At 40.3% G+C, this 25,729-nt stretch overlaps 1 protein-coding gene and 1 non-coding gene across 9 annotated transcripts in view; both read right to left on the reverse strand.

Moving 5' to 3' along the window:
* OSBPL6 (oxysterol binding protein like 6) overlaps positions 1-25,729 on the reverse strand; it is a 213,135-nt gene that overhangs the window by 36,351 nt on the left and 151,055 nt on the right. For 3 of the 8 annotated variants that reach the window (XM_032638028.1, XM_032638033.1, XM_032638032.1), the window contains exons 4-11: positions 24,912-25,034; positions 22,110-22,163; positions 20,945-21,058; positions 20,658-20,828; positions 17,967-18,099; positions 11,192-11,295; positions 10,536-10,628; positions 440-605 (exon numbers count right to left, since the gene is read on the reverse strand). In XM_032638028.1, the coding sequence (XP_032493919.1) occupies positions 440-605; positions 10,536-10,628; positions 11,192-11,295; positions 17,967-18,099; positions 20,658-20,828; positions 20,945-21,058; positions 22,110-22,163; positions 24,912-25,034 (958 nt within the window). Of the gene's footprint in view, positions 1-439; positions 606-6,037; positions 6,113-10,535; positions 10,629-11,191; positions 11,296-17,966; positions 18,100-20,657; positions 20,829-20,944; positions 21,059-22,109; positions 22,164-24,911; positions 25,035-25,729 lie in introns of all 8 variants that reach the window. The other 5 variants (XM_032638034.1, XM_032638031.1, XM_032638035.1 and 2 more) reach the window with 4 other exon arrangements.
* Positions 25-168, reverse strand: LOC116757224. The gene has a single exon (XR_004350876.1). It is a non-coding gene; the product is annotated as a small nucleolar RNA SNORA79 (small nucleolar RNA).

Genomic DNA, 25,729 nt, shown 5'->3' on the forward strand with positions numbered 1-25,729 from the left:
TAGGACAATGCCTTTTTTCCCCCTAAGTGTTTGATTCCGCAAATTTCAGAGAATAAATAGATAATCCCATTATCCTAATATTCTCTGAGTGAAGAAAATCAAATTTTAATTTATGATGACCTACAATCCTAGTGCCAGGCCTGAAGGCAATAGGAAGAACAGTCATCAAAGGTTAACACCCTTTTTGTCTTTCTGCCTTTCTGCCTTTTCTCACCCTCAATGCTACTTTCTTTACTGAGTCAAAACTGTAACCCTATGATGTGTGTTCTCCCAGGAGGCGGGCATCATATCCTACTGCATTTTGTTTATAGAACTGCAATAAATATATAAACCATTTGACCTTTCTACCATGACCACCTAAACAAGGATAAGAGAATAAATGGCAACTTCCCATCAAGAAAGAGAGCTTCTCTCAAGGGCACATTATATTTATTGTTACCTTTCTGTGCAATTAGACAAAATTCTTCTTGAAGCTTTGTATAATCCATTGAACTTTCCAGAGGGTCTGTGAGGTGGCTAGGGGGAGTCTGAAATTCAATATCTGCACAAAGGTTGGGGTTGGAGGAATGCAAGCGAACCGGGGACATGGTAGCACTGAAAGGAACCTGAAAGGCGAGGACACAAATTATTAGAGAGCAACAGCACATTGTTCCAGCCTCTCTTACATAGAAAAGATCTCTTCCAGTCTCCAGAATAATAGATTCCTCTCTGAGGACACACTCGGAGACAGTACTCATTTATTTTACAGGTGGCTGGGTAGGAAGGAGTCTCTTCCCATAGTTGATTTAGTACTGCCACTGACTCACTGGCTTTTCACTGTCACAGGGAGAGATGATTACACAATGACAGGAAGAACAGGCACAATCCCAGATAAGCTTCAGCTCTGAACCCACAGAAACAGTGCTGGCAGAAAGCAGTCTGAACTGTGACGTAGCTGACCTTCTCTCACAAAGTCTGGGTACTCAAGTCAGAGCACTTTTTATGCCTACTTCTTTCTGAGCCTGGAGCAGGAATTTACTGAACAGGTAAAAATTCAAGAGGTGCGTATACAGAAAGATTCACTTGCTCCATTGCCATTAGATAAAACATAAGTAAGTTTAATACTAAATATAATAATGGCTTAAAGGGACTCACAATTAAATTTGAAATTGATTTATCAAGATGTATTTGTAAATGAAATGTAAGTTACTGCAGTTTACCTTTGTATGTTACATAAACATGGCTTATGAACTGGCCAATATTGAAAAGCATTAAGTAAAAAAAGTCATATTCCTATAGATTTTCCCAAATGGCTAGAGGTACTTCCTTGCCCAGGCTGGATCTGGGCTAGGCTTCTGATGGGTGGAGGCAAAGCACCTTTCCCTCTCCTTCTAGAAGGTTCTACCTGACCATTACAAATGCTGTCAGCCAAACACTCTTGGAAAATGAGAATACCAATTCCTCTTATAAATCAGATTACCAGTAACCTCCCCTAATTCTTACCACACAGATATGCATTCAATTAGCTTCAAGAATCAGACTCTCAGACTCCTCCACAAGCTGAATTTTGTATAAATTAAAAGATAATTCACATCCTCTACCTAACAGAAAATATGCTGTAGGAGGAAGGAACCAATATCTTGTCTGATGTACATGTATGTCAGAACCACTTCCTTTTTTCATTGTTTTATTTAGCTTTAAACCTCATGATAGAAAAAGAGGGGAGGGAGGGACCCTGCAAGCATGTGCCTGTGCACGGAGGATACAGGGATGGAGGAGATGGAGAGACCCCAAAAATCTAGCCTGAGCTGCAGTTGGTGGGTCTGGGTGAGGGCAGTTGAGACTGGAGAGGGTCCTTAGGATGTAGCTTTGTCTTGGCAAGGAGTTATTTATCTCAAAAGATATCCAAGGCTTACTGGGAAAGAAAGTGGGCATGAAGCTTTCTCCCCAGTTCTGCTAAGCTAAGCATGTCAATATATGATCTGTGAAGAATCTGGTATCTGGAGTCATCAAAGTAACTCTTCCTCATCCCCCATGGGGACCTTGGCTACACTGGGCTGGGAGGTGTCAACAGCTTGTTTATCTCAACAGGATCTGAATTCCTGGCTATTCCAGAGAAGAGACACAAAAGTGGCAGATAAGCCATTTGAGAAAATGGAGTCCTTGGGTTCAGTAATTTGCTGGCATCCTATCCAGGCAACTTTGTGACAGTAATGACTGAGGTTTTTTAGGATATCCATAAGGGAATGGGGTTTATGTGAAAGAATATTTAAAGACAGATAAAGAAAATTTCTGTCCTTGCCTGTGGTGATGCTAAATCTAGAAAGGGCAGTCAGCCCAAGGCCCTCTAGGAGGGACAGAGAAAATCCATGGAAAGGGTGGTGATGAGAAGGTCATGGGCAGAGACTGTGACTTGAGGAAATGGATAGACCAAGGAGTTTGCAGATTTAAGGATATGGTTTCAGGATGCAATGGACTAGAAGAGCATTTGAGAAAAAGGAATGTGCGTGTTCGGTGGTGGGGAATGAAATGTGTTGAGGATCAACAAAAGGGTTTTATCTGCACTCAGGTGCCCTCAACGCTCCGAGGAGGGGCATGGCGTTAGGAGAGGGGTCTCCTCCCTTGAGTGGATAGGGAGGCTGGGGGAGCAGTAGTGATGGGAGGCCAGGGTGTAGTGGAGGCCCAGAGAGTCCAGTGAGGACCCAGACTTGTTCCTGAGATAATGGGCTCTTTATTAAAAGTTGGAATCAGACACTGAGAAGAAAAACATGTTACAAATTTATATTTTGAACATAATGGAAGTTTAAATTGGCAATTAAAACGGTAAAAATGATTTTGTATATAATCCACAGGGAAAGGGACTTGGAATGCTCTATTCAAACTGCAATCAAACAGTTCCCTGGGACATTGAAAACTAATATTTATATACTTCTGACTGAAAATGTTTATATTGATTTTTTTTTTTTTTTGGTTAAAAGAAGTATGTGGAATGGATCATTTTAATTGAAAAATTCATGAAATGAAACTGAAAATACAAATTGAGATGTATTAATCTAACTCTAACTGAATATCTCTTCAGCCTGGGGGCTTATTTACTTAGTTTTTTTTTCATCAATGTGAGTATTATGGGATTTGAAATTTTAAACGGTAACTAGGTTCTCTGTCAGTGATGACTTGAGTGGGGCTGTCTACAGCTCTCAATATTTGTATGTGAGAAACCTCAATGCTGGAAATGCAACTTCACATCCTCCTTAGGAAAGAAATCCAAGGCTTCCTTGAAATCCTGTGACAGGGAGGAAGCCTGATCCTGGAATATTCTGGTACCAGTAACTGCAGTTAGGAAGGGGGCTGTTAGGAGACGCTTTTATCACCTGTCTATAAAGAAGCCAAAAGAGAAACAGATTGACAGTGGACTGGCACTGAAATTTAGCAGTGGTAAACATGAACAAAAAAGAGAACACACAACAGCAAGTCTAAGGAAGATATTGAGCATACACAACTCACGGAGCCAATATGAAAAGTCACCTGCTACTGGTACTCTGCATCACATGTACAGGGATGCTAGTGTGGGGTACTGATTGCACTGGGACTCTTGGGGAGGGGCCAGCGTTTCTCCTTTCCAACCCCCTATTCTGTTGGGCCTACCTGATGGTGCAAGTGGACCATTATGGATGCTAGTGCTAAGAATCAACAAGAATAAATCTCTGAAACATCCTGGGTGTACTTGTCTTTGGGAGCAATCTCAGCTGCCCTACACACCTAAGTGGGCAAGGAGAACAAGTAGCTGGAGTCATTTGGAAGAATTCCAGACAAAAGGCAACTAGCAGGATAGGACAGACTCCAAATGTGTGGGCTAACTTTACTGCTGGGAAGAGGAAAGGCAGGGAATTAAGGGGAACCACTGCACTAAAAGAAACAGGAGGGCTGAGTCACCAGCGACAGGTCACTGCGATGTGGGCAAGGGGGCTGAGGGAGCCAGCGGAAGGTCCTGCTAGATGTTGTCCTGCTCTGGTATGGAGTTAAAAGCTATAGATCCTAGAGGGTTTAGAGTAACCACGCCCTCTAGTTATTCCTGAATACATGACTAAATGCTGCCAGCTTCATTCATTAGATGCTCTAAGTTATCCTTAACCTCTGTGGTCACAGCTACCCTGGAGGAGGTGAGCATTAATACCTCCATCTTTCAAAAGCTTTTTCTCTTGTACTCCCAACTAAAAAAAAAAAAAAAAAAAAATCAACCTATTCAAATAGGTTCTAATCTCAGCTTTATTATATTCACTATATGTATCTGCAATCAAAAAATGAACACAGTAGAAACACAATCACTTCCCTGCATGCCATCTTAGAAGTACATTATTTAAGGAAACATTTGTATTTTCATAAAATGACTGACCCTCCCTTTCCATACTGAGAGATTGTTCTCTCTCTAATAATCATTTGGATTTCTGAATTTTGTAAATGAAAGGTTACATTTAAGAATTTAAAAATTGACTTTACATGGATTTATTGTCAGAATCTGTTACCATGTCAGTATCAGACACTTTTTTCATCTGTATTTGAATACGTGCATCAGATAGACATTAACCATGAAATCAATTTCAAAAATTTGTTTGTTCAAGTGTTCACAAAACTGTGAGTTTAAGAGTCAGTCCCTGGGGCTTCCCTGGTGGCGCAGTGGTTGAGAGTCCGCCTGCCGATGCAGGGGACACGGGTTCGTGCCCCGGTCCGGGAAGATCCCACATGCCACGGAGCAGCTGGGCCCGTGAGCCATGGCCGTTGAGCCTGCGCGTCCGGAGCCTGTGCTCCGCAACGGTAGAGGCCACAACAGTGAGAGGCCCGTGTACCGCAAAAAAAAAAGAGTCAGTCCGTAATAAGTTCCATGTCACTTGTTCATTTCATAATCAAAATTATTTCTGTCTCTCAAACAAACCAGCTGAGTACCCAGATATAAATCAAGAGTCAGTCATGAGTTATAAAGTAGAAAACCAACAATCCATACACCAGTATCCATTCTCCTACAGTGCAACCAAAATCTTTTCATATTTTTTTCTTTTCATATTTTTCAGCAATTCTAGTCTTAAAATACATTCCACCAGCAGCAAGAGCCAACACTATGATAATTCAGGAAATCTTACGTAATAGCCAAAAAATTAATGTTTGCCATGAACTCAGTATTCTGTATATAAAAGTTGATAGGATGTCATGATTAAACAAATATTATGATTTATTTTTATCCAGCATAAGGTTCTTGGTTTACATATTCTATTTTATATTCCACGTGGCAGTTCACTATTCTAAGCACCTTCTATTCAAGTTTAAGTTATTTGCCTTATATATCTCAATACTCCCTCTATCCTCCTAACATCCACCCTATCTTCTCTTTAAAAAAAAAAAAAAAAGCAAAACCAACATCTAGATGTGAATTAAACACCACTTAACTCTGTGGTTCTCTCCTTTCCACACTATATTTTCTGATTTCCAGCTCAATATTCTTTCCAGAAAACAACTTTCCTTTGCTAAGTGTAAGTTTGGGTAGCTGCTGAGAGATGATATCAAAATTCACCTTTTCTTACCCTCTCATTTCTTTATTCTCACATCCTTTTCAAAGTCACATTACTACCAAAAAAGCACAATTTACGTCTGTAGTAACATGGCTTTTCTTAGAAAAACAGAAATCAGTTAGCAACGGTTCCAATATCAGTATGGCAAAAAAAAACAAATAAAAAACCAAAAAGAAAAACCCCCAAACCCACACCGTTTCAGGAAATCGCCCACACACTCCGTTTTGCATCCTTGAATTTAAACTGTTTCTCACACTGAGAGTAGAAGTAGAGATCTGGATCCCATGATAGTTTTCCATTGCAAACCCAAACACCTGTGTGCGAGGCCGGCAGTGCAAAGACAGCCGGAGAACATGCGAGAACTCCGCCAACACAGGAGAGGGCTGTGCTTGATGCCATCGCACACGAGTGGCACCATTGGAACGTGGGGCAGGGTGACACTAGTACACAGTTTCTCATTCTCATGAAACATCCACTTGAGATTGAAATCCACTCACTGTTGTAGCCACTGCTGCTGCTAGCCTCTGCCGGCGCCGAGTTGTGCTGAACTGGCCCTTCGAAGATGGCCCTTCCTGACAGTGAATGAGAGAAGAGGAGGGAGGAGAAAACATGGGATGGGGGAGGGAGAAGACAGGATATGGGAGGATGAAAGATAATCAGACAAGGGAGAGGGAGAATTTTTAACTGAAAGTTGACTTTTGCTAAAATCTTAGCATTGAAAATAGCTTGGAGGGGCATTCATACTGTGAGAAAAGTTTATTGTTCTCATGGTAGAACACCCAAACACTTAAATCTATTTGCTGAATATAACCCCTACCCCAAAAGGAGATGGAAAGTTATGAAGTGATGAAGAGCTTACGATTTCAAGGTAAAATAAATGTACGTCTTGTTTTATTCATGCAATGTCATGTTCTACGAAGCCAAAAGGCATTCAGTAGATTGAAGCAAAAAAAAAAAAAAATGAGTTCAGGGAAAAGTGACTAAATAAATAATGTGCAAAGGCTAAAGCAAACAGGTTGTAATGAGAGCCTCCTGTTGGTCAGGAAGAATTTTTTGTTTCTTGCTGGGAGGAAAAAGTAAGGGGAAGGATACCAGGAATCCTCAACTCCCTATGTTTTCTCCTACTATAAAGGTCTCTGGGATTCAATATTAAGAATTATATTGATTTTCGGGTTGAAAAATTTTCCAAGGAGGAAGCCAGTCCCCATAATATAGGAAAGTAATCTCAACGTCCTCAGTGTGCTGGGATAACACCTATAAAAATCGGCTATGAAAATCTGAAAGTATAGGCTTCATTTAGTGATGTGCAACTATGCATAAACCAGTAGAAGAATCTTACAGCTTGATTTCTTTCCTTCTTTCTTTTCTTTCTTCTCTTTTTGGTGGACACGATAAAGGGTAATAACACTGCCTTCTAATCAACTCAACTTTGCTGCATTTGACAGACCCTGACTCTTCAAGGTTGTGAGCAATAAATTCAGTTCCAATTAGCTGAAATGTTCTCAGAGTCACCTAACAGTCAGACTGAGAAAAAAACCAGCATGGCTGTGTAAGTCTTTTTGGAATAACAGAAAAATATTTTAAATTCTTATATCTCCAATTCTCTTTAATTTTCCAAATTATATTCACATTTCTCTCAATCGCCATAAATCTTCTGTGTATGTATATGTTTATTAAACACAAACACACACACATAATCTGCTCTAGACAAAACATTTCCTATACAAAATTCCTTTATGCCTACTGTAATTAAAAAAAAAAGGAGAAAGAATATATTTTTACTCTTCAGTGTAATTTGAGCATCTGTGAGATCTAGGATAGCGGCACATGAATGACATCAGATCATTTATCTGCCACCCCATACCTCCTACTATTCCTTATTCTCTGCAATATCTACAGATCTAGTATTTAATGCATGCTATTAGCAACACAGGAAATGTAACAGCAATCTCTTCTACAGCAACCCTTATAAAATCATTCTCTTCTTGCCCTCCTCCACCTCATTTAAAACACAACCAAACTGTTTTACTGCATGATGATGATACTGAGATTTTTATGAGAATGAGAAATTTGAGCTTTGGGACACAGGAAGTATTTTTTCTAACAGGTAATTCCACAGAGACATCTAGGACAACTATTGCCTCCAGTGAATTACACAATGGATTCTTGAGCTAGCTTCCCAGTGGCTTCAAGGAGAAATATGGTCCAAATTTTAACATTCACATTCACATCAACAGCACAATCTAACTTACCTAAGAATAAGCAGTCAAACATCCAGTATAACATGTTCTTCATTTTTACTTTCCTAAGGTCAGTTTTTAAAATGATTTATTTTATAATTATTTCAAAAATTACAACTACTACAGAATCTGCATACAAACTTCAGTAAAACAAGATCCATAACAACAATAGCAGGAACAATAACCACCACCACCACCAGGCAGTCTAGGTTCCTGCATAAATGTCTGGGGGACTAGAAGTTCCAGATGATAGAGGGGATGAAAAATGAGCCACTCGCAACAAAAAATCCCTCAAGTTGGCCACAACAATGAAGAAAGTGGTTCAAGTAGTGGGATGATTAAGGGCTCAAAACAAATACCTGGTATCATGAGATGGGATTCTAATGGTCAAGAAACATTTAAAACAGGAGGGAAAAACCTGTGTATCAGGGTGGGAGAAAGTGGTGGGTATGTTTAATCCACTACAGTAAAAATAAATGCTATGACTTTCTGTAGGTAAAATACTGATGAGTCATGACATTCATATTGGTCATAGTCATCCCTGGCTGATTTTAAGATTCCCCAGTCAGGTGTGCATGGTGAGGAAACTTCCAAGTAACTTCCCAGTGATAGAGAATGAGCATCTGAGGGATCCGGGAAGGCCTGTCGGTTTGGGTGAGCAGGAAATGTCTAGGGATGGTACTAAATTCTGCAGCATTCACCCTACGATCCTTTGTTTTACCAGATCAAGTGGAAGTGAGGTTTCTCTTGGAATGATTAATAGCTTACCACCACCTCTCAGTCTATTTATTTCCACTGGAGTTGGAACTAAATCTACTTTCGAAAGTTTAACGTTTTCTCTGAGGATGGGATGAGATGGTTTCAATTTCCCCCCAAAATAATTAAACTAGAATCACAAGGGCCATTTTGTTACTCTTTGGCAAAACAGAAACAAGGCAAAAGAGCATAAATGAAAATTTAAGAACAAACCACCCCAAAATGTGACAGGAATATGAAATGGAGAATATTGTCCGGCTTTTTGAACAACTCCTTTTGATGACTCAGAAAAAAATCTCCATAAGCTCTCCACACATTGAAAAGCAAAGCCTGTGAATAGGAGGGCTATTCAGAATTACACTCTGTTTCCTCCAGAAAACACTGAGTGATATGGGGGCCGTGGTGGGCCTCGTAACCACAGTAGGACAGCCAGCGGCATTGCACTCATGCACGTTGAGAACCAACCTATTGCAGACCACAGCTGTGAATGGGAATTTGTTCAGTGGGATACCTTATAAAAACAAGATTGAAATGCTATCTATCCACAAATGTATATGTTCTTATGATGATGCTGGTCTTCTTCAATTATTTTATTTATAATTAAGGTTCTTTTTTCCTGGCTATGATAACCATAGATACCATGTTTAAAAAACAACAAAAACAACAAAAAACGACCACCACAAAACTAGACAATCATATGCTCAAAAGCAATTTTAGGCAATTTTCTTGTGAAGTCATTTGGCACATTTGCCTCTATAGTATTAATTTTCTGAAAAGAAGAGAAAACGCACAGAAACATACTGAACAAAAGACCACAAAAAATTGTGTTCACAGAATGTGGACATTCTAACAAAAAAAAACACCGATCATTAGTGCTTGTGAAAATTTATTTTCAAATATATCAGATTAGCAAGCAAAGCAACAAAGAGTTTGTTATTCATACATTCAGAATTAAAACACAAAGAATGTTATCAATAAAACTAGAATTAAGGAAGAATTATTGTACTTATTTAAAAGACTGAAGAATTCTAAAAAGCAGTCCCTTTTACCTCTGTGTTAGAATATAGATTGATTTATAGTGCAATAAAAAGGAAAACAAAATCATAAGTCTAATTTTGATTGTGCAGGGCAAGAGTCCTTTATAATATATAGCTAGAATTGGAGTAGCAGAAATTCAAGCTTAAAGCTCTGAAAGTAACATGAATTTTGATGTAAGAGATTTTAGGCATTTGCCATATTTTGTATCATTGCAATGCAATGACATAAAAGGATCTTACTTTAAAAATTTTGAACTATTCATTTCAACTAAATAACTTATTTACAATGAATTTCAAGTATATTTATCACAAGCCATGAAGACTTTAGTTCAAATTTTAAAAGTGAATGTTGATGGCCAATAATATTTTTGTAGAATCATAGAATTTTAGAGTTGAAAAGAAATTCAGAGATCATCAAGTAAACTCGATCACTTTACCCAGGAGTTAATGGAAGCCCCGAAACTTTAACAGAAATGCATGAGATTATACTGCCAGGAAATCACAGTGATTAGATTAGAACCCAGGTTTGTTACTTTCTAACCTATTGCAGACCTCATCTCATTTATTGATAGATACAAGTTTGGACAGCGTTAACACATAAAAGCCTCTTTTAAGATCTAGTATATATAAGTGAATTTTCATTACAACCCATTTGATTTTCAGTCTAGATATTTAAGGTGACTTTTTGTTAAAATATGTTTTAATGGTTCCAAGGCCATAATTGAGGATGAAAATGCCACTTTACAGCCATATTACATAATTTTAGCCTTAAATTCTTTTTACTTAGGCCAGAATAAGAATAGATTTCTCACTACTTTAGATAATATAACTCAGTCTGAAAAGCACTAGCTTTAAAGCAGTTAAAAGCTGCTTTAAACTTTTCAACTTCTATGAATTGATATATACAGACTAATATTTTAAAATATATATAAGTATAAATGAAGGAAAAGTAAAGTCTGTACCTGCAGTTGTATTTTTGTATCTTTGCTGACACTTTTTGTTCTCCATCGTCTTGTGACCCGCTTGTCTTTCTTTGAAATATCTACACAGTTAGCCTACATTACACAAATAGTTAAAAGCAACAAAGCATTATTAAGTTAACACAGATGATACAGGTATAGACAAAGAGAGCACAGCAAGTTAGTACAGAATCATTGTTAGACACCTAAAGCAAACCAGCCAGGAGATAAAGGTATATCTGATGCACAGTGGGCATTAGAAGCAGAGATAAAAACTTAACCATAAAACATATTTTTCTGCTACACCAAATGAAAACAGGATTAGCGTTTTTGCTACACGAAAAGACAGTAATAATTCTGAGAGTATCTAAGTTATGTCTTCATAACTATCATTTCTAATGCAACACAAAAATGAAAGAATGATTCAGATATTTACTTCTTCCAGTTAGTTTGTATTTAAATGTAAAACATTTCAAAACATACATCTTAACACAATGACACCAAGATTCAAAAGTATTAAGAATAACTCCAGAATATAAACCAATCCTTATTGTAGTTATTTCCCTTTAAATGTTACCTTGTATATTCATAGAACAATCCAGTAAAAATTCTGAGTGAATATCTTAAGGTCCTTTGACCAACAGCAGTAAAATGTTTACCTGCATGTCAGTAAAGTTAGGTGCTGACTGAGTTCTCTGAAGTATTTCCAAATTCTGCAGGAGTTTGCTAAGTTCCACAAGGTTTGACTGGCAGTGTGCAAGGTCTAATACAAATCAGAAATTAAAATATGTTACAACTGGGCAGGGAGTGGTGGTGATGATAATAAAAGGCACTCTATCCAAATTATGGCAAATACGATGAGGCAGATTTATGTTTATAGAATGATGACACTGGCAAATGAAAGAAAACAGAACTGGTCTCTGGTTTAGAACCATACAACCGCTGATTATTTATTGGATGACCTCAAAACCCACTCTTACAAATGAACAGTTATTAGTGTAGAAAGCCATTAAAATCCCAGTGAAATTGGGTGTGCTCATTTTCCTGCTGAGGTGGGCTTCGTCACATCAGAAGCACACTCAAGGGAACTTCAGCAGTTGTACAGTTCTGTTGTTAGGAATGTGTCTACCTGCTCTGAAGGTCTTCATATAGGACTCAGAATCTCTGCACACTCTACAGAGAGCAGGGCAGCAGCAATACATCGGGGGCCAGGTCCCACCCAGGTCCCATCTCTCAGCAGCATCTGCCCTAGGGTGGAGCCCTAGGTGAGCTGTTCAAGTGCTGCTGTGGTTCTTCCAGGGAACTCTTGGCCATCAGTGGCCTTTAAATTCCTCAAGAAAGGAAATCACCCAACGCAGGTGACGGAAGAGAGTACTGAGGGGGCTAGGACCCTTCCACCACCCCCTCCCCATTTCAGGGGAGGCAGCACCATTGTACTCCTCCCACGCGCCCCACGAAGAAAATAAAGTGAGTGACGTGGAAGGGTAGGAAATAACGAAGATAAACGGGAAGGAATGAGGGAGAAAATTAGTACAAAGAAAGAAGGCAGGGGTTAGAGGGAAGAGCAGAAAGGAGTTGGATAGAAGAGATCTATTTTCTTTTTTTTTTTTGGTACACGGGCCTCTAACTGTTGTGGCCTCTCCCATTGCGGAGCACAGGCTCCGGACGCACAGGCTCAGCGGCCATGGCTCACGGGCCCAACCGCTCCGCGGCATGTGGGATCTTCCCGGAACAGGGCACGAACCCGTGTCCCCTGCATCGGCAGGCGGACTCTCAACCACTGTGCCACCAGGGAAGCCCAAGAGACCTATATTTTAACTTGCCTTTTAAAGAACAAAACGACATCACAAGCACCATGCTGGTACGGACGTTATCTAACACTACCTATCCATTAAAGCTTCTATCCAGTAAATATTACATTAATTCTCCTAAATAACTGTGATTACTCTACACAAATGGTGTATGTAAGTAGCGTAGAGATATAGAAATGGGGCTTAAAATTCTTTCTAACAGAATGGAAAGAGAACTTGGTGAATGAACTCGATTCAAGGCAAAAGGATCCAAAAGTAAGGGTCGGGAGACATTGATTTACTTTACACTTCTCAGCTGCAGTTTTCTTACCTGTCAAGTGGTGACAGTACTATTTACTCTCTTACCTTCCTAATGAAAGTAGCAACTGAGATGGGAGGTGAGAAAATTCTATGAAAACCAGAAATGGTCTTTATGGAGTATTAACTGCACTATGTTTAATCATTCTTCTAGGGCCTTAACTTGGAACAAGCACACCATTCCTTGACACTTCTATCATGGACGAAATGAAACCCCTGGCAGAATTTTGCTCCTTGCTTAAGTGTCTGGTTGTATGTAAGGATTATAAGGACTTGCCCAAGACAAGAAAAATACCTTTAAAAAGAAATCTCTAGAATTTCATTAAATTAGATCTAATTTTAGAATCTGGGAAAAAGGAAATATTATGCCAAGAAAGGACTGTTGAGACAGTTTATAACAGTAAAAAATTTTAAACTTAAATATCTAGCAGTTTACTTACTTTCTCATCTTCCCTACCTTGTTCTGAAAAGAACTCTACTCAATATTCTATAATAGCCTACATGGGAAAAGAATCTGAAAAAAGAATAGATATATGTATATGTATAACTGAATCATTTTGCTGTACGCCTGAAACTAACACAGCATTGTAAATCAACTATATTCCAAAATAAAATTTAAAATTAAATTAAAAAAAATAAAAAGAAACATCCAATTGCAGAATAGTTAAATAAATTAAGGTATATCCAAAGTTATCCATTTACTATTTCATTTAGGAATCACTGACTTGGAAGACACTATGCACCCAGCACAGTTCTAAGCACAGGGAATATAGCAATAAAATAAGATTCATGGAATTTACATTCTGGTTTAAAGAAAATGTACACAATAAATAATCTGCACGTTGAAGTTGAACTATTACATACCATTTTAGTGACGGCATATACCGGTACATAAGGATGGCATATAAAATACTAATTTATGGGGCTTCCCTGGTGGCGCAGTGGCTGAGAGTCCGCCTGCCAATGCAGGGGACACGGGTTCGTGCCCCAGTTCGGGAGGATCCCACATGCCGTGGAGCAGCTGGGCCTGTGAGCCATGGCCCCTGAGCCTGGGCGTCCGGAGCCTGTGCTCCGCAGCGGGAGAGGCCACAGCGGTGAGAAGCCCGTGTACCGCAAAAAAAAGAGAAAAACTAATTTAATATTTTGTTTCTATGGGAAAAAATGCTCTCCAAGCGCCAAGAAATTCCCTTACATACTTGAGATCTGGACTGACGGAAGTCCAGACCTATGAATAGCTAACCTCTTTAAGTACTGGAACTATAAATGTGCTATGTTATGGGTTCAAGAAGATGTTACTTGATGAACTTCTGAAATGCAACCAACCTCAATATTGCGATGCTATGAAATGATCAAAATAGACCACCCCCCCCAAAAAAAGTGCTGTGGTAGTTCAGGAAAGGGACAGTTACTGTGGTTTGAGGTCGTCAGGGCAGACTTATAAGAGACAGTAAAACCTTTTGTGGGTCTGGAGGATTGATAAAAAGGCTTCAGCAAAACAGGAAGGTGGAGGAGGGCAGAGAGGGCACTGCAGGTTGGGAAGACAGCCTGTGCAAAGGCACAGAGGCAGGAACATGCAAGCACGTTCAGGAAATAGCAAATAAGTTTAATTAGGCCTATGGAAGGCAAGGTTGAAAGGGTAGGCAGGGCCAGAAAGCTGAAAGCTGGATGTTAAACCCTGGGCTAAGTAGTTTGGACTAAAGCCCAAGAGCTCACGGAGAACCACCTGAAGAGATTTTTGCAAAAAGTTATTTTAGGGGCTTCCCTGGTGGCGCAGTGGTTGAGAATCTGCCTGCCGATGCAGGGCACACGGGTTCGAGCCCTGGTCTGGGAGGATCCCACATGCCGCGGATCAACTAGGCCCGTGAGCCACAACTACTGAGCCTGCGCGTCTGGAGCCTGTGCTCCGCAACAAGAGAGGCCGGGACAGTGAGAGGCCCGCGCACCGCGATGAAGAGTGGCCCCCGCTTGCCGCAACTAGAGAAAGCCCTCGCACAGAAACGAAGACCCAACACAGCCAAGATAAATAAATTAATAAACTCCTATCCCCAACATCTAAAAAAAAAAAAAAAAAAAGTTATTTTATGAAATAGTGGTCTTGAGGGACTATTATATGTAGTGAACAAAGAATGGCTTTGGGATTAGTCAAATGTGGGTTGGCTGGAGTCCCAGCCTCTCTATCGGGGCAGCTGTGTAATCTTGGGCAGGCTCCTTAACCTCCGTGCATTTCACTTTCCTCATCTGTGAAGTGGGGACAGTAGCAATACCTACGTCTCATAGCCGAGGGCAATGGGATAACGGCTGCTAAGTGCTGGCACTGGATGCAAACATGTCCAAACACAGTAATTTCCCAGGAGCCTCTGAGAGCGACGGAGCCACAGAGTAAGAGACTGAGGGTGCGGGTACCAGTCAGAGACTGGGCAAAGGGTGAGCCTGAGTTAGGACAGCAGAAATGGAATTCCAGAGGAAGGGTAGATGAGGGGGAGGGGAGATGGGGGAAGTTTGCAAAGAAATAACAGAACTCAGTTTCAGCTGGATGAACAGGGTGGGTGAGTCAGAGATGACAGAGGTTTCAGGAGTGGTTATGAGAGCAGCACTGACAAAAACAGGGGAGCCCAGGAACTGGGACCATTTCCACAGAGGAGACAGAGAATTTGGTCTTAGACAGGCTGAGGAGAAGGCGTGACCGAGTGTACAGACAGAGAGAGTACACAGCAAGGGAGGGGGTGGGAATGTACAAGGGATGGATAAAGAGGTCTGAAATTTAAAGAGAGTTTTCAGCCCTGTTAAGAGAAATACGGTGCAGTGATTAAGAGCACATGCTCTGGAGTCAGACTGCCTGAGTTTGAATCCCAGCTCCACCATTACTAGCTGTGTGAACTGGGTCCAAGTGAGTTAACTTCTCTGTACCTAAGTTTTCTCATCTAGTGGAGTAAAGTGGAGTTGAGAGGATTAAATGAGTTGACGCACTTAAAACACCTAGAACAGTGCCTGCGGCACCCCATACCTATCAGCTGCCGCCACTACCACCACTCCATCACCAAAACAGAGACTGCAAGGCGTCCCTGGTGGCGCAGTGGTTGGGAGCCCACCTGCCAATGCAGGGGACGCGGGTTCGTGCCCCAGTCTGGAAAGATCCCACATGCTGCGGAGTGGCTGGGCCCATGAGCCATGGCCACTGAGCCTGCGCGTCCAGAGCCTGTGCTCTGCAACGGGAGAGGCCACAACAGTGAGAGGCCCGCGTACCGCAAAAAAACCCCAAAAAAACAACAAAAAAAAAAGCCCAGAGACTGCAGTTGAAACTAGAAGCATGCCTGTCATCTCCAAAGCACAGAGCACAGTCATTAGGATCAAGTTGGCCTGCGTTAGCCCTTCAGCTCTGTCAAGTACTTGCTGTGTAACTTGGACAAGTTACTTCACCTCTCTGAGCTGTAGTTTCTCTACCTATAAAAATATGGTTCAAAATTCCTGCTTGGTACTATTGTGAAAATCTATAAAATACCACCTATGTAAAGTGCTTAGTTCAGTGCCTGGCCCATATGAGCACTCAACAAGCTATAGTTACTATTATTGAAGCTAAAAGCAGAATACTGTATCTTGATCATCCCTGCAACCAAGGTTGGCCAGAGGAGAATCCCAATGAAACAGAGAAGAAGCAGTTGGAAAAAAAGGAAAACTTCATGGGGCCTAAAAGAGGAGGCTCATTAAAGAAGGTCTTGCAGGGCGGGTCAGAGGATGAGGCTTGAGAACAAAGCAGAAAGCAGATGGTGTCCTGCTGCCAAGAATGCTTCTTCTATAGAGCAAAAAGGGCAAAGTCAAATTATGGGAGAGAAGCTGAAGTCTATGGGTAGGAATGACTGAAGTGGGAAAGGCTGAGGTTGTTCTCAAGACAGGAGATCATTACTACACTAAATCCTGAAGGAGAACAGAATGGCAGGATGAGGACACAGGTAGAGAGATCAGGATGGGGGGAAGCAGGGTCACCCCCGAGACTGGAGAGAGGGCACAGGGATGGGCCACAGAGTATCTGAAGCATACAGGGAGACAAAGACATCCCCCCACCAGCCAGGGGCTTCTTGGCATCAAGGTCAATGTCAATTTATTTTGGTCACATGAATGGACTTTGTCCCAGTAGACAGTCTCAATCTTTTCAGCAATGTCGGTGGCCACGTTAAACTCCACAAGCGTGTGCAAAGTGGCAGAAATTAGAGGAGAGGCTGACTGTCTAGAACCGCCGCAGAGGCAAGCCTGCAGTGTCTAGGACAGTGAGGTCAGCTTCTTCCCCAACCTGAAGTTCATAAAGGCAAAGTAATGTCTGTGTGTTTTGTGAATATACTCAAGTAAAACCCTTTTAATGGAATGTTAGCTGGACACACTTTATGAATATAACATCCCCCTTAAAGTCATATTTTCACATAAAGATTAAGTTTGGAATGTGGAGAGGGCTAATAAAAATGCTGCAGACTTTGAGTTCACACATGTGTAAAGAAAAAAAAAAAAAAAAGAATTGGTTGGGGCGTGAACACAGGTTGCCAAATCTCAATTTTTCTGAGGACATAAAATAACGTAACATCTCCTTTCACCATAACTTCATAAAAGAAAAAAATTTAATATCAAAAAAGTTAGGCCCAACATCACCTCAAGATAATTTAAAAATTAAATCAATTTAGATGTATTAAATACTTGTTATGTTGTTTCTGTGTTGTTTTGTTTTGTTCATTTTTGAAGGTCAAATGAAAGCTGTCTCACAGACTGGAAATGGTCTGTGGATCCAGTTTGGACCAACGTGCTAAGGCTCATTTCAAGGAAGGAGAAAGTTTCTGCAGATTAAGAGGCTGAGAGATGGTACAGTGAAGAATCATGTATTAGCTCGGAGTATTTAATAACTGATCCATAGTGGAACACCACTACCAGGTAACTGTGGATCTAAGATCAGTATAATTTTGCTGTTTATTGTTGGTTGTTGGGAAACATACATTGTTCCGTGGGCCAGATGGAGCAGCAGAGAAGGCAGCTGTGTAAGTGACCTAGTAGACTGTCAGCAGCGAGGCTGGAGGGTGCTCCCAAGGCAGCACTCAGCTGGTGATCGCCCCCAGGGTCCGGGGTGTGGGAGGCTAACGAAGCCAGAGGGAACTGCTAACGCAATGAAGTGAGAGGGTTGAAGTGGGTGGGAGTACGGGTAAGGGAAAAACCAGATTCAGGAGTTGTGAGGGCGCAGGAGAACGGACAGGTAAGTGAAAGGGGGTGAAAGGTACAGCACCCATAATTTGCCCCTTTTGCATCTGTTTCTTTGGCTCATCCTGAGAGCCCACAATGGGCAAGAACTAACCTTCTGCACACCTGTCCATTTCTTCCGAGTCTTGTAGCCAGGCTGCCACTTTGCTCTGCCCGGTGGTGCAGGTTGCAGGGAGGCTGCTACCGCATGGTGAAGGAGACTGCCATGGAAAGCTGTTTGGCTGCGCCTACGATGAATAAAAACACGCGTATGGTTAGGCAGAAATAGCACATATAAGTTACTAAAAAGAACACAAGTATACTCAAAGCGACATTAAAAAAGAGAGGAACAAAAAGGCATGCTCAAAATATGGAAGAAGCCTCTTGGCTAAATGTGGTATGAGCTCAGTAGAGCCAAAATTTCTAAGCAATAATGATACGACACTCGTTAAGCTGCCATCTCCACCAATAAACAAAGGGGACAACATTCAAGTATGTTATATCTCATACTTGCAAGGACACGCCAACTCAAATTTTCAATAGTTTTGCATTACTCAGTAAGTTACAGCTGATACAGTGTCCTTGTTGCAGTACTCAACTCATGAGTGAAGGCCTTTCCTTTCTGAAAGCTCTCTGTACACTTATGATCAACTCATGGTCTCATCAGCTACCTGTGATTCTTAAATACATTACCCACCAGCAAGCAATCCTGTCATGCTGTGAATGCATATTGAAAACTGTAACATATAAAATGGCAGTCTTGGCAAGTTATTATTATCTATAGCTGATAGACTTTCCATTAAAGGGATTTTATGTGAAATAAAAGTTGTATGAAGTATGTAGATACTAAAGTGAGTACAGTAAACACTGTGAAAAAAGCAGAAACTTATTTCCCCCAAAGCTGAAACAACTTTAAAACTCCATATTTGACTTTAATATTCAGTTACAACTGATTGTGTCTCTTCTAAATCATTATGAAGTGAAGGACGCACATACTTAGCAAACCCAGACTTATTTATTACCCTCACAGGGCCACAAACCAATTAACATTCAAGAGTCTCATAATTTGATGCTTAGAATTCAAGCAAAGTGATAAAAAGCTCTTTTCACTCTTTACTGCATTTTGATAAATGTAACAGAAATCTTTCACTGAGTTAGATCTCAGAGGTATGTCATTTGTAGCTAGAGCAACAGATCTATGAAAACCAGAGTTGAAGAGCTTTCTTATTCCAAGGCAAACAGTGGGGAGGATCTGGTTTCAGTTCTCCATTCTCGGATGTCACCCAAGTTATTTAATAAATAACACAAGGGATGAAAATAATATGTCTTTTATCAACACTCTGTGCCAAAGACACAGGCAGAAGCTGGAAGAACCAAAGGGTCAAACATTTATATTTTTTAAATATCCATCTGGGATACATTTCTTGTTTAATTTGGACTAACTCTGGGATTCATTCTATTCTGTGATGAGAACACAGGAGGCCCAGAGAAACTTGGGGACTATCTTGCACATCTTGTGTTGGGTCATTCACTAAGTGCCCTACTTCCTAATAACCCTGACCTACTGGTTCATTTCCTTTGATTTCAGAAGCAGTTAGTACTAGGGTTAACCCAATACCCTGCTCCTAGGAGAGAGATATTCCATAATGAAATAAGGTTTGAGAGCCTTGTGAAATAAAATTTACGGGATTTAACAAAAATTAGGTAAGTAATTTCCATCAAAATAGCCAAAACTAAATACAGCTGTGTTTCATTTAATCTGATTTGATGAGTCTTGCAGTTACTCCATGAGGTTTTTCAATGCTTTGCAGAGGAAACTTGGATATGTTATTCCATATATCCCTATGTAGGAAAACAGAGACAAGCAGAATCTTCGCTGAAACACATTTGAACTCAACTCCTTGTGGCAGCTAGTTATTCACAGATGTCTCTATTCTCAATATCAGGTGCCAAGTGAGAAACCGGAAGACCCCTGGGCGGTGCAATGTGGCTATGGTTCAGAAAACTTAATTATTGAGGCAAAGGCAGAAATAGTTGTCTCCCTGTCTATTGTCTTAACCTTGGTTTTTAACAGGCAACACCTCTAGCTTTTCAGCAACACAGAAAAAGAACTCAATACAGCCGAAAGAATAGCTTCAGCCTTCCTTAAGCTGGTACCTGGTATAATGAAAAAGGCACTGATTTTGGAAACAAAGATGAAGATTTTGATCTTGGCTTAGCTGTTTAATGTCTATTTAACTTCTGGAAAAATTCTTTACTGTCTCTGAGCTTTGGGTATATTTAAGACTAGAGATTAATGAATGTCCAATGCTTAAACACAGTGCCTAGTCATTCAAATATATTATATTCAAATATATTATATTACTGTCACAATCTCTAGCCCACTTGCGTTAACCTCATGGGGAAATTCACTGGTCTCTCTCACGGTCATGTATATATTACAGCTGAAGGCAAAAAACAAGTTTCACTTTAAAAACTTTGTGGTCTTCTTATTACCACCCAGGAAGACATCAATTTCTAGGTGCTGATTAACCAAATGTTCACTCTACTTCTTAATATTCCCACAAAGCCACATACAATTTAGATGTACTCCATTCATAGAAAGGAAAACTTAATTCTCTTGGTCCACATTTCCACCTAATCTATACTTGTAATTAACTTTGATGGTAAATATCACTATTGTCTTCTGAGGGTTAGTTTACAAAGCAAACCTTCTCTTTCTGGTTTGTAAAATGAGACACAGTTAACATGTTTGCATAATTTTCCAAGCAATTTCTGGGCTGACTTTCATATAACAAAGTCATACCTTTCCATCCACAACAGAAACATTAGCAGCTGGTGAGGATTCAGCTGTGGAGGTTGAAGGAAATATGTGAAAACTAGCATCTCGTGGTGATCTCACAATTTCATTCTGCCGATACAATCGATGATGGCGCAGTTTGGAGACCCATGCATCAAACCAGTCCTGGGATTTCACCTAAAACAATAAACAAGAGGAGTAGGTAATGGTGAAACCAATCTCCTGTTTACCACTGATATAGGCAAGTGATTTCCCCAGATATTGGCAGAGAAACTGTTGAAAGGCAATTTTACCTTCAAATGATAGATATGTTCTTCTGTGTCAAGGTCTATTCTCCGAGCTTTCTTTTTAATTGACATGACAGAGAGTCCGACATCGATGCTTCCATGGACCTTTCCTTTTTGAATCTGAAATCAAAAGACTGGTAAAAAGGCTGGAAGGGCATGTGATTTGATGTGCTTTTGTACTGAAGTGAGCTTAATGTAATCTTTAACTTATCTATAGGAGATGGAACATCACACCACCTCTACAAAGAGGAAATGGCTAAGGTTGTGAAGTTAAGGTCCTGAATCTGAGGACAGCTGAAGTTGCAGTGACTTCATACCAATTTCAATAAGTAAGACTATTCATCTCATTCCTGTTTTTGGCATAACTTCATAATTATAGATTGCACAGTTTATATACTAAAAAAGATACCTTTACTGGTTCCTAAAATAACTATGGTCAATCTCTGACCTACAACCCAGAAGATTCCCAAGTAATCAGCTAGAAGACTGCTGCTGGGGCAAAATTGGGCAGCTAGTACAGAGGGCACGGAGCAGCCAGCTCTTCCTTCTGGCTGCCCTCATCTGGTCAAGGACACACAGCTGATTCAATGAAGGAGCTGGGGACAACTGAAATCTGAGCCCTCTGTTACTTACCCTATATACAATGATAAGAAGGAGAGCATTTTCCAGTTTTGCATACAAACAATGACTTTTTATATTAAAGAAAAATAATTTCGAATAATTTTAGAGTTGGGATGCCCAAGATAAAAGAATGTATGAAACAGAAATGAAGTTCATAAGATAGGTCTTAAAAAGACTTCAGCAAGAACAAATGTTGCTTTAAACCTCAAAAAAAGCCCATATAGCATAGTTTATTGAGAGATGCAGGAAAAAAGCCTACTTGGGTTTTCTCTCTAAGACAGAAAGGGTGATTTTTATTAGTTGGTGACTTTTAGGTTTAAGCTTCTGTTTTTAACAACACACATCATAATAGTTAAGTTAAATCTTCACGCACCAGTTTGAGATTTTATGCTAGCTTAAGCATAAGCGTAAAACACACCTTCCACGCAACATTTGTTAAATCTTACAGGCACAGCAATGCACAGAGCTGGTAACTATGGCACAACACTTGTACACTGTGGTGGTTACTCACTTCAAGCAGAATTCTAAACCAATCATCGTGTCTACTTACATCAAGTGGTGCCTTTGAATACTTTAACATTCCATTATCCAGGACAAAAAAGCGCTGCAAGAACCAAACAATCCCCAGTTACTGTCAGTATTTTGAATTATATAAAACATTCACAAGTGTGGGTCTAACATTGCTTGGCATTTTGTAATCAGTATGTTTGATCATTTTCATGTATTTGAATTCAGTGCACCTGGCCACGGTCAGTCACGTGAAATGGTTAAGGAAATCTTAGCTCGAGTTCCATACTATTTACCTAGCAGGGTTCTTTTATACATAATCCAATGGGGATGAAATCTCTCACCACAGTTTTTCTTTTCTTTTCTGTTTTTCTTTCTTTCTTTTCTTTCTTGGCTGTACCGCACAGCTTGTGGAATCTGTTTCCTGACCAGGGATTGAACCCAGGCCACGGCAGTGAAAGCCCTGAATCCTAACCACTAGACCACCAGGGAACTCCCCCATCACCACGGTTTTTCTTAATGGGGGTGTCAGGGGTTGGGGGGGGAAGGGAGGAATCCCAGGGCCTGCAACTAAGACTTTCTAAATGAATCACGGTGGGGTGTTTTTGAAAGTGAGAAATGAAAATAAATGAAATGAAAATAACCTGCGTTAGGTCACAGTGATTCTGTGAGGAATTTGTCTACAGGGGATTTTCCACCTTGGAGATAAACTCCTGAATCTCCCTGGCTACCATAGATAATTCTGAAAACGCCCATGCCTGTTAACAGAAGCCAGTGGACTGGAGCTATGAATAATGAATTATCTGCAAAGTTTAAAAAGTAGCCTTATCAATATGCTTGCATCTCCACTTAGCAAAATACTTGCAGTTCACTCTTAGTAAAAGAGATTAAAAATTATTTCTGAACTATATTAAGGGGAAAATATATATATCTGGGGCAGTTTTTGTCTCTTTCAAGACACTCATGGTCCAGTCCAAATGAATCTAGCCATTTTTGCTCCACAAACCTCAGGAACTCTCTGCTGTTGACTTCCTTTCCATGGACAATTGACTGGAGCAAAAACAGCATTCAAGGACCCAATCAAACAATGGGTCCAGTGTCGTCCTCTAGTCTCTACAGATGCAGGGAGTCTTTCTGTGGCTGGTAAATTACTCTGCTGGGAAGTTTTTATGTGACTCAGGAACTCTTAGCTGCTGAAGTGACAGGCAGTCAGGCCTGGAGACACCCTACACAGAACTCACAGAAGGTCACTGTAACCCCTTTGTTATAGGTTCTGGGGTTGCGGGGGTCGGGGGGGGAGAAGTAAGCACTGGAAGAAGGAATCTCTACAGCTGAAAAACACTTGATTGCCTATGACTTGGGCAATCAAATGGGCTGATGCTTGAATAAATATCTGATGGTATTAGAGACCAAGAGAAAAGGCAATGCTAGGGAGAACCTCCTATTGCTTGTGTAGCAAAATGTCTAAGGGAAGGTCCAGAAAGTGTTGCTGTTGAACCACAGCCAGCTTTGCTGAAACATGGACTGAGAGTGCTTAATTAAAGTTAGCCATTTATATAAAATGTGTTTCTTTGACCCCTTTCTTCTGTTTGTCCATTCCTATCTATCAAAGAATTCTAGCAGGGATAACCTATAGGATGGTCACAGGGAAAGAGATAAGCAAGGCCACTGATTTGAGGAATTGCAAAGTGGTAAGGTCAGAATGAAAGGCAAAGGTGATTCCAGGAAGGAGTGTGGCCAGTTGGCCAAAATCCAAGAAAGAACAAGGGTGGGGAGAGATTCCTGGCACTGGTGTAACATTATGGGTGCAGGGGCGACTGCCAAGGTTTCTGACAAGTGAGAGGGAAGAAGACTCTTTGACCGGTTTTTATTCCACCCTCAGAGATAGGGGGTTGGGGCAACATTTCCCAACTGTTAACTTTTAAATCCTTCTCTTAAATTGCAAAAAATATATTTCCTCAAGGATGTTATAATCCATAACTTCCCCTTTTGGGTCAATGGGCAGCCACCAGCCCGCCATTTGTGCCCACAAATCCATCTGCCTTGAGATGAAACCCATCAGCAGATGTGGCAAGTAATGAACCTGTTCTTTCAGTGATTTCAGACAAGATACTGGTGGTCAATATAAGATACCAAAAGGCTTATATTGAAAATAGAGGACAACTTTCTTCTCCTAAGCATCCAGAATTCCTGCTACTCACGTAACTGCAATACAGTGTAAAATATTTTCTCCATAATTAAAACTGGAAGATGGAAAAAGAATGTGGAGTTAGGTAGAGAGGAATAAACCATACACGTTAAAGGGCAGTAAACAAACTTCCAAGATCAGTGACTTTCCATCTTTAGTTTGCACTGGTAACAATAATTCCAGGAATCTACCCCGAGGACTTAAATGGAAATTCATGTATAAGAATGTTCATCACAACTTCATACAATAAAAAATTAGACATATGCTACATATTCACCAATAGGGAACTGGTTCAATAATGGAATTAGTATAAATCCATCCAATGGAAGCCATGCCTGCATTTAATAAAATCTCATATTTAGAAGAGTATTTAATAAGAACATATTTATACTAATTTAAGTTAAAAAAAAGGCAGAGTAAACAAAAATATGTCCAAACTGGATTTTAAATATCGTGTAAAATATTTTTTCCCTGCATACAGACATTACAGATCTCAGACTTAAATAGGTATGATAGGTTGCAGCCTGTACAGTTAAAACAAGGCCTTGAAGACTAGCTTTACACATACAACTGTACCCTTGGTTTCCCACCTAATGACACCAAATAAGAGCCTCTATTTATGAAGATGATCTGAAGATAATATGATGAAAAAGTTACCTTGTGCCAGCCCTTTAAAGGCCATTTTCTCTTCTTTAGCATAAAGCCTTCATGTTTGTCTGGTCTCTGGACATTGGTTTGGCCTATTTTCAGCCCTTCTATAATCTCCCAGCTGTCAGCTTCCTGAGAGAAAAGAAGAAAAACAAATCACATGTTTCTCAATGTTTGATGACACACTTAAAGCAGATTCTTAAGTAGAAATTGCTTTTAAAGTGATACTCAACCCACCGTTCTGGAGCAAATTCTAGCCTCAGACCCAGCTATGCACTTATAATTGAAGTGAGAACGAGTTTCCGGGTACCCCTGGAGGTATGAGGGTCCATCAGAGATGAGCTGGATGGAGGTGGAGTCTGGGGTAGAATGGACTTTTGATTGCCTGCATTCACAAGGTTTAAAATGCATTTTTCCAGACAGTTCATCTCTGGGCACAGAGGCACTTTAAAGTTTTAAAATAAGATCATTTTGGTGAAACATGTTCAATTCGTGTGTGGGCCTGGTTTTCTGTAGAAATGAAAAGGCTGCAGCAGCTTAAGTGGCTCATGACTTCTCATGCTGAAGAGCAGCGCTGTGGGCATCTGTTTCCTCTCAGTGAGGCTGCGTGCATTTCAGAGTGAGCATAAAATGCCCCGCTTGCCAAACACCCACCAAGAAGTCCGTGCTTCGAAGACATACATACCCTTAGGAGCCCATGAAAGAGCCAGAAATCTGGGATTCTAGAGTCCATATCACCCTCCTCTGTTAAAAACAGACTAAATCATGGTTTCCTCTTCCATGAGACATGTTTTGTTCGTCTATGGTGTTAAAAAAAGTTTTAAAAA

This window comes from Phocoena sinus, chromosome 7 (genome assembly GCF_008692025.1).
Source record: "Phocoena sinus isolate mPhoSin1 chromosome 7, mPhoSin1.pri, whole genome shotgun sequence".
NCBI lineage: Eukaryota > Metazoa > Chordata > Mammalia > Artiodactyla > Phocoenidae > Phocoena > Phocoena sinus.